This window comes from Lactuca serriola, chromosome 4 (assembly GCF_051521515.1).
Source record: "Lactuca serriola cultivar US96UC23 chromosome 4, Lser_US96UC23_V15, whole genome shotgun sequence".
Classification (NCBI taxonomy): Eukaryota; Viridiplantae; Streptophyta; class Magnoliopsida; order Asterales; family Asteraceae; genus Lactuca; species Lactuca serriola.
In genome coordinates, this window is record NC_136411.1 from 50,545,066 (window position 1) to 50,555,070 (window position 10,005).

Below are 10,005 nucleotides of genomic sequence, written 5' to 3' on the forward strand. Positions count from 1 at the left end.
CAAATCAAGTTTTTTCAGTCCAATGTTCAAATTCCAATGATTATAGGATGGAATGGAATTGACATAGCAAAAGATAATGTTTAAATAAAAGAAAATTATATGTACTGATAATTGTAAAACAGGTTATCAATCGAAAACAAGAAATTATTACTTAAGTTAGGCAAAAATCTATGGTTTCCTCCGTTAACTTTCTCCCCTATTCATGTGTGCATATATAGGTAATTCATATGTGATTTACATGTGAATCACATGTAATTCATATGTGATTTACTTGTTATTTATATGTAAATTAATGATATTCTTATGTGAATTACATGTGATTTACATGTGAATCATATGTAATTCATATGTGATTCACTTGTGATTTATATGTGAGTTACATGAGATTTATATGTAAATTACATGTGATTTACAAGTGAATCGCATGTAATTCATATGTGATCTATATGTCAATTACATGAGGTTCATATGTTAGTTACATGTGAATCGCATGTAATTCATATGTGAATTACATGTGATTACATGTGAATCACATGTAATTCATATGTGATTCACTTGTGATTTATATGTGAATTACATGATATTCATATGTAAATTACATGTGAATCTGTAGCAGCCCAAAAATCTAAGTGCTCATGAAGATCATAGATCTGGAAAGGATAAACACTTCGGACTTCTACTTCCTCAACAACCACGCATCCATGGCTAAAAGCATACAAATAAACCCAAGAAGAGATCTAATCCAATACTAAGCAAGGTTAGAGCTTTATACCCAACATGTGCTGAAAATGGAACAGAGAACCAAGATCTGAAAGCTCCTTCAATGAGCCTTAAACACACCCACAATGAGCTCACAACACTCAAGGAGGCTATAGGGTTTCGAGATTAGGATTAGGGGCTATGGAGGTTGGAAATGAGGCCAACACCTGGAACTTAAGGTGTTTAAATAGGGTGCAAAACCCCAAAATTAGGGTTTCGTAAACAGCGCCCAACTCGTCGAGTTGGCTCCTCCAAATCACTGAGTTATCTCATTAACCTCGCGACCAAAACAACCTCTACTCTCCGAGTTAAGGCTCCTCAACTCGTCTAGTAGACTCATTAAATCCTCACGATTCTTCATCTTCAACTCGCCGAATTCAACTTGACATTGGCATAATTCCATAATTAACCTTCTAGATTCTGGGTGTTACAACCGTACCCCACTTAAATTAGATTTCGTCCTCGAAATCGCTCCTTATTAACACTCATACCAAAACGACAAACCTGACGATTATAAACAAAAATTTTACGCACAAAATAATCTTCCCAAGGGAACGGAAACCAAAACCAAAACTTCTACCCCGAGGACGACATCCAAACCTTCAGCCCCTGCAAACACTTTTACCTTTCTGAGACTAGAATATATAATGGTCTAACTCCCTGGCATACCGCTCATGCTGAAACAACTCCATGCCCAACTCTCAACGAATAACCGGCCAAACATAACACTTCCAATTTGAACATACCACGACCTATCCAAATTTACTAAAACCTCCCTTAGAATAGTTCTTCAAGCCCGATGAAGAACGAATTTTCAATCTCTCAAATAAAACCAATCCTATCTCACCTGAAATCCAAAAACTAAGTGTAACACCGGATTCTTCAAAACAAAATTTTCATTTTTAAAACACACTTTCATTCATAAATTAATATCAAACATAATGTATCCACTACCATCATAGTAAACACATGTCCTAGAATCACATAAACAAAACTCCACGAGTATGTACAGATCATGCTGACGTCTTCTCGCGATCATCACTGGTACCTGAAACACATACACAAAACACTGTAAGCATAAATGCTTAGTGAGTTCCCCAAAATACCACATATAACACATATTAGCCACTGGAGGCTATAACTCTGTGGACCCTCTGGTCCTAACTCTGTGAACCTTCCGGTTCTAACTCTATAAACTCTGGAACATACATAGCATAAATCACATAGAAATTATGTAGTGCATCACAATCACATAAATAGCATACAAGATACTCTGTCATATAACTCTAATTACCACTCTAAGTAAAGTATAGTGAGAAGACTCACCTCAAAAATCTTGGTAAAATCTCGAACTCAGAAATACTAGCCTAGCCACCGCCTAGTCACAATAATAAATTACACTAAATAAATGTCTCTCCACCAAATTGGATATTCTATCATAAAAATCCCTAGAAGGGTAAAAAACCATTCTACCTCTCTACAGGCCCAAAGGCCCACTTGTTGACAAACCCTAAAATTCAACTGTCCATTTTGACTAGACTCGTCGAGTGCATACGAGGAATCGGCGAGTCCCATCGTCCCCACAGACTCTTCCCTTTCTAAGCCTCACTCGACTCACTGAGTCAAACCCCCCAACTCACCAGGTCACCACTGAAGTCAGACCCTGGGGCAACCCGGTCCGACTCGTCGAGTCTATATATGGACTCGGCGAGTTTCCTCCATGGACTCGCTTAAACAACCTCCTGAGGTCAGATCTGCTTAACCAAATCATAGATCTAACCCTTAAACACTCAAAAGTCACGTAAAGGTGTAACCTTTACGTGCATGCAACCCATAAAAAGCCTCAAATGGAGAAATAACACTAGAAATGGCAACCTAGTCTCCAAATTCTTATTTTCTTGCAAAAAGCTGGAAGATAATGGCTCTAGGGACCTCTCATGGTCCAGATCTGATGTTATTCATACCAAGGGGACCTCATACTCACTTGATCTCATAAAATTATGAGGGAAAAACCCTAAAACTATGAAATCCACCATATGAACGTGAAATGGAAAGAATTATACCTCCAAAGACAATATCTCAAGAAGATTAGCTCCAATCCAAGCTCCCTTCGCGTTCTAGATAGATCCTCTCTTCTTCCTTTAGTAAAATCACCCTAAAAATGAAGATTATAAGCCCTCCTTTGCACTCAAGCCTTCCTCACTCTCTCTAGGGTTTCTCTGGAACATGGTGGCCGCAAATGAAGGCCATAAAGGTCTTTAAATAGGCTCCCAAACCCGGGGATTAGGGTTTTCCTAATTAGCACCGACTCGTCGAGTCCGGTCGCAAAACCGCGTCAACAGATAAGACTCTAATCGACGATTTAAGGCACCAACTCGTCGAGTTCCCCCGAAAAATAATAATTCAAAATAATAAAATTACATACCCAAACTCCGGCTGTTACACTAAGTCTCAATGGTCTGACTCACTGCCGGACCTCCCACGCCGAACCGCCATCATGCCAGCCTTATAGAGTTTCATACCAAACAAATGCTTCCAACCCCCGATCACATTACCGCTTCAAAGGGAAACAAAGTCACTGACCATAAATAGCTACATAACACTTATACGATAGAAGGTTCAGATAAGCCTTCGAGTAGAAGATTCATTCCTGCAACGGTTAAACTCAGACAAGAGCTGTGCAATAGGGTCAAATCAATTACTCTAAGATTATTTAATCCCACTACGAGTGACTTAGCATTTCCCAATCCACCAGTTATTCCACACACACACGAGACCCAAATCACTAATACCGCCCGAAACACCGATACTGCCTGAAACACTGAAACTACCCGAAACAGCATGTTGCCTCCCGACTTCTTTCCAAAATCCACCGAGACCTCCCTAGTCCCAATTCGTCAGCCAATCATCTGAAATATCGGGTTTCATCCCGATTGCTGAGCAAAAAGAGTCCCACACAGTCGCCCCTCGTGACTTCCGAAAGAAAGCCTCACAGGCACTAACTATCCAAACTATCTCGACACTAACCCGATGCTAAACTAAATGCTGCAGGACCAACTGTATTCTTTCCTCATACCCCGGTCTCCCACGACCTACCATAACCGGATTCCAAACATATTGTGGCCCTCCTACAACCTTGCGAACTGACTCACCCTGGCCTAAACCATCTGAAGAAAACCACGAGCAAAACACAGGTTTGCGATAATCTCACCGCTGAACAAGGACCGGTGAATGCTACGAGCCACCCCACACTCTTACAACACTCCCACACCAACTAACCACTACTGAATGCTACGGGCCACCCCGCAGTCTTACAACACTTCTACACCAACTGACCACTAGTAAATGCTATGGGTCACCCCACAGTCATACAACACTTCTTCACCAATTGACCACTAGTGAATGCAACAGATCACCCCGCAATCTTACAACACTTCTACACTAATCAAAATTGCAGCCCACTACCTTACCCTAATCTATCAAATCGAACGCACCCAGAGTGGAGCACACACTCAACCGAACGCCCAAGTTGAATGATAGGTGCATTTTATGCACCTATTTTGCATGTTATTTTTGTCATTACATAACATTCTACTTCATAATTCTTGCATTTAGTTAATTATTTGGGCAATTGCATATTTCATTAATAATGTCTGGTACTTCACCATTTTTGATTTATTTTGCAGGCATTATGGAGCATGGAGCTTGGAGCATGGAGGATGGAACTTGGAGGCATGGAGCTTTGGATCATGAAGAGAATATGAACCGGTCATTCCATGGCAGAAAACATGAAGACATAACCCGAGTCATTGTTGCATTGTCATCATAGTAAAGAACTACATTTGAAATGCGGTACTTGTCACACCGAAACAGGTCGTGTTTGTCCTTTATCATCTCATAGTTGAGCAACATAACTCGTGGTGAAGTTTGACCGAAGATGGAGCCAACAGTGAAGACTTATTTGTGTTTTAGCAAAAAGCATGGGTTATGCCAAAAACACATGGTCAAGACAAATGGCCATGCCAAAAACACATGGGAAAAATGCATGGCCATGCCAAAAACGCATGGCCTCATGGCATGCACGTGAACATTAATTAAAACAGGAGGAGATGTCATTTTTTGCATGGGACGGTTTCTTGAGCAACTAGGGGCGATCTTGGGCGATTTTGGGAGAATCTGGGAGCTTTTGAGAAGACCTAATCATTGCAAACACCTTTGATTTCATTTTTGTAAGCATTAAACATTCCAATTCCATCTTTATTCTTGTTTGATTTGTTCTTAGCCATGTGTGGCTAAGAAACCCTAGTTTCTAGTTCTTGTTCAAAACATGTTGATTGCTTGACTTGAAGCATATGATTTGATGTTTGATTTGTGATTCTATTCTAGTGATTATGTTTTTGTTTAAACTAGAACCCTTGAATTTGATTTGTATTTGATTGGCCACTTTCATGAATTGAATTTTTGTGTAGTTAATTAACTTTTAGGGCACCTAATCGTTCTATTGCGTTAATAATTGGTAACAAGCAATAAGTTTTCTTATTGTAAAACATATATCACATGTTTTCACACTTTTGCGCATATGAGAAGAAATGAACATTGTTGGGAAGCTTATACAAAACTTAATGCGGTTTTTCAATACAATCTAAGAGCGTGTTTAGGTTGAATTAGTAAAGCTAGGTCTAGTCAAAGAGCGTGTTTTGGTTAGATAATTGTGCAAGCGAGAGGTATTAGAGCGTGTTAATACCTTTCAGTACCAACTTAGAATAGTAATCACAAATTAAATCAAGTCACAATCATGTTAAATGACAACATTGAGAACTAGAACTAGAAGCAATTTTACAACTTGTTTACAAATCTATTTCATCTTCTGCACGTTCCAAAGTTGATTGTTATTTTCATTATTTGGCTTTCGCAAACAAAACCCCCCCTTTGTGACCAATGTACCTTGCGCAAAGAGGTATAAACTATTATCCCAAGTCTTTGTGGTTCGACCCTGCTTGCCTTGTACTAATTTTTAGTGCATTAAAGAAGTGTATTTGGAGTCTATTGTACCCCTATCATTTGTTGGGTTTAACACACCTAACAAATTGGTGTTGTTGCCGGGGATAAGGTGTTACTAATTGTTTATGCCTATATCTTTTCGTACAGGTACACCACTTCCAATTGACTCGGAGATTGAGAAGAGTGCAAAGAAGCTATGGAAGCAAGCAAAGCTTCGTAAGAGGCAACCAGTTTTCGGAACTTCTTCATCATCTACCCCTCCGGTCATCAACATTTGGGAGGATATACCCCTCTCAAGTGTGTCAGAAACTGAAACAGAAAACCCCTCATCATCATCTCAACCATCCTCACCCATAAATACCACCTCACTCTCTTCACCTACTCATAACATCCCAAACACTACACCCACAAAAACCTCAACTATTACTCATACCATGGGAGATAACCATGGAGGGAATCCACCTCCAAACCCACCACCCAAACAAACCCTTTGCCAATAGGCGAGGCAATAGGTTACTCAACAACCTCTTTGCATCACCTATTCAGCAGCCACAAACCTTGAATTGAAATCCGGTCTTATTCACCTCCTCCCAACCTTTGGAGGCTTAGAAAACGAAGATCCCCACAAGTTCCTCAAAGAGTTTCATGTTGTATGTGTTGGCATGAAACCACACAATGTCACGGAGGACCAAATCAAGCTTAGGGCATTCCCCTTTGTAGTGCAAGACTTAGCAAAAGATTGGCTTTATGACCTTCCACCGGGGATAGTCAACACACGGGTATATCTTGAACGCCTCTTCTTAGACAAATACTTCCCATAAATGAAATCATCAGCCTTAAGAAGGGAGATAATTGGGATCAAACAACACAAGAGAGAAGCCTTTCATACATATTGGGAGAGGTTCAAAAAGCTTTGTGCCTGTTGCCCAAAGCATGGTATTAGTGAGTATCAAATCCTCTAATACTTCATTGAAGGCATGACTCCTTGGGAAAGAAGACTTCTTAATGATTCAAGTGGAGGATCCTTGTCTGACAAGACCCCAACTGAGATTCGGGATCTTATAAAAAACATGGCAGAGGATTCAAAGCATACTAGTCAAGATGAAAATTGGTACACGAATGCACCCCGAGGTGTAAAAGAGGTGCACACTCCTCAAATTGAAGCTCAACTATCCGAGTTGAATAAGGTGGTAATGATGCTTGCTAAGGACAAAGGTGTGTAATCCACACCCCGTCCTTGTGGCATTTGCACTCAAGTGGGACACCCGACTGATATGTGTCCTTGATTGCAAGAAGAAGAATATGAAGAAGCAAATGCTACGGGAGGCTATTCTGGGCACAATCAAAGAACTTATGATCAGCCCCGAGGCAATCAAGGGTGGAACAACAATCAAAACATAGGCTATCAACAAATACCACCACCCAATTACCAAGCAAGACCTCCATTCCCATAACAAAATTACTAACCGAGGCAACCACAACCTCCTCCTCAACAAGACGGGTCCTCAAGAATGTCCTTAGAAGACATAGTCAAAAGCCTTGCCACTAACGCTCAAAGTTTTTAGCAAGAAACCAAGGCAAGCATCAAGAATATTGAGCACCAAATGGCACAACTTGCTCAATCATTGAGCAAAATGGAGAATCAAGGAAAGCTACCTCCTCAAACTGAAAAGAACCCAAAGCACAATGATTTTACAATTAGCTTGAGGAGTAGAAAGAAATATGATGGCCCGAAGAAGAAGAAGAAGAAGAGGAGTTGGTGATAGAAGAACCACCAAAGAAGGATGAAAAGAAAGAAAAAATATTGGAGAAAAAGAAGCAGGAAGAGAAATAAGCAAATATCACCCCACCACCTTTTCCATCAAGATTGAGCAACAACAAAAAAGAGAGAGAAAATAGTGAAATCATGGCAATGTTCCGGAAAGTTGAAGTCAACATCCCTCTTTTGGATGCCATCAAACAGGTACCTAGATATGCTAAGTTCCTTAAGGAACTTCTCACATCTAAAAAGAAGCTGCGAGGTAACGAGACAGTGAAAGTAAGTGAAAATGTTTCTACAGTTTTGCAGAAAAGAATGCCCCCAAAGTGCAAGGATCCGGGTGTTTTCACCGTTCCTTGCAAATTGGGAAACCTTTATGTCCCCCATGTTATGCTAGATTTAGGAGCTTCAATTAATGTTTTACCATATTCTGTCTATAAATCTATTGGCATAGGCACTTTAACAAAAACTGGGGTGATTATCCAACTTGCAGATCATTCTATAGTACATCCAAAAGGTGTATTAGAGGATGTTTTAGTGCAAGTTAATGAGCTTGTCTTTCCTGTAGATTTTTATGTACTTGATATGGGAGATGATGACCATCCATCCTCGAGTTCCATACTTTTAGGTAGACCATTCTTAAAAACAACAAGAACAAAAATTGATGTCTATAATGGTACATTGTCCATGGAATTCGATGGGGAGATCATCAACTCCAATATCTATGAAGCAATGAGGTACCCAAGTGATGTTCATTGTATAAATTTTGTTGATATGATCCAACCTTTGACTGAAAAGTGTTTTGAGTTGACTAACCATGATTTGTTGTAGTTAGTTTTGAGCTTGAATTCTGATAACAATTTAGTCAAAGAGATTGTAGAAAATTTCAAGTTAGATAAAGAGTTGCTGGAAATTGTGGAGTTCATGGAAGAAAGGAAGAAAATGAGGTATGATAATAGCAATGTAAAATTACTCATTTCTAACACAAAACTTCTTCCTTCCGTTGTGCAGGCACCTAAGCTAGAATTGAAGACTCTTCCAGATCATTTGAAGTATGCATACCTCGGAGAAGAGAAGACTTTGCCTGTCATTATCTCCAACAAGCTGTCCATTCCAGAAGTAGATGAGTTGGTGACTTTGCTGAAAAAGTATAAGAAAGCTATTGAGTAGACAATTGCTGACATAAAAGGGTTGAGCCCTTCTTTGTGCATGCATAAGATTTCATGGAGGAAGACTTCAAACCAACCCGAGAGGCACAAAGAAGATTGAATCCACCCTTGCCATTTATTGACCAAATGTTAGAAAGATTGGCGGGTAAATCTCATTACTGTTGCTTGGATGGTTTCTCGGGTTTTCATCAAATTCCGGTAGCCCCGGAAGACCAAGAGAAAACCACCTTCACTTGTCCCTTTGACACATTTTCTTATAGGCGTATCCCTTTTGGTCTATGCAATGCACCCGCAACATTTCAGAGATGCATGGTGAGCATTTTTTATGAATATGTTAAAAACATCATTGAAGTTTTCATGGATGATTTCACAGTCTATGGAACTCCTTTGATGAATGTTTAAGCAATTTAATTTTTTTTTTTGCAAAGGTGCATTGACACAGACCTTGTGCTTAACTATGAAAAATGTCATTTCATGGTGCACAAAGGATTAAGTTTAGGTCATATTGTGTCCCAAAAAGGCTTGGAAGTTGACAAAGCCATGATAGATGTTATCAAGAGTCTTCCTTACCCGACAAATGTTCGCGAAGTTCGTTCGTTTCTTGGCCATGCTGGTTTCTATCGGCGGTTCATCAAATATTTTTCAAAGATTATAGTGTTGATGTGTCAACTACTCCAAAAAGATGTTGAATTTGAGTTTACTCAGCCATGCAAGGATGCCTTTGATCGTTTGAAGGATTTACTCACCTCTGCTCCAATAATCCTACCACCTAATTGGGAGCTCCCATTTGAGATTATGTGTGATGCGAGCAACACGGATGTAGGGGCGGTATCAAAATGTGGATCGAGCACATCATGTCATCTACTATGTATCAAAGACCCTTGATAGTGCACAAAGAAACTACACCACAACAGAAAAAGAGTTGCTTGCTATTGTGTTTGCACCAGAGAAGTTCCGACAATACCTACTTGGAACTAAAGTGATCATATATTCAGACCATGCAACCATAAAGCACTTACTTACAAAGAAAGATTTGAAGCCGAGGTTAATACAGTGGATGCAACTTTTACAAGAGTTCGATATTTAGATCAAAGATAAAGTTCCCACCTGATCTCAAGAGGTCACAGAGAGATAAGATCAAGAAAGATGCAAGAAGGTACATTTGGGATGGGCCGTACCTTTGGAAACATTGTGCAAATCAGGTAATAAGAAGATGTGTTGAAGAACATGAGGTACAATTTATCCTCAACTTTCATCATAGTTATGCTTGCGGAGGGCATTTTGGTCCTCAAAGAACTGCCAGGAAAATTTTTTAGA

The 10,005-nt window shown here is 39.7% G+C and overlaps 1 protein-coding gene across 1 annotated transcript; it reads left to right on the top strand.

Annotated features, from left to right (window-relative positions):
• Positions 1–7,666: 7,666 nt before the first annotated feature.
• Positions 7,667–8,689, top strand: LOC145098351 (uncharacterized). Its single transcript, XM_079035988.1, has 2 exons — positions 7,667–8,269; positions 8,351–8,689. Exons 1-2 carry the CDS (start codon positions 7,667–7,669, stop codon positions 8,687–8,689), a joined length of 942 nt encoding a protein of 313 aa, XP_078892114.1.
• The last annotated feature ends 1,316 nt before the right edge of the window (positions 8,690–10,005 follow it).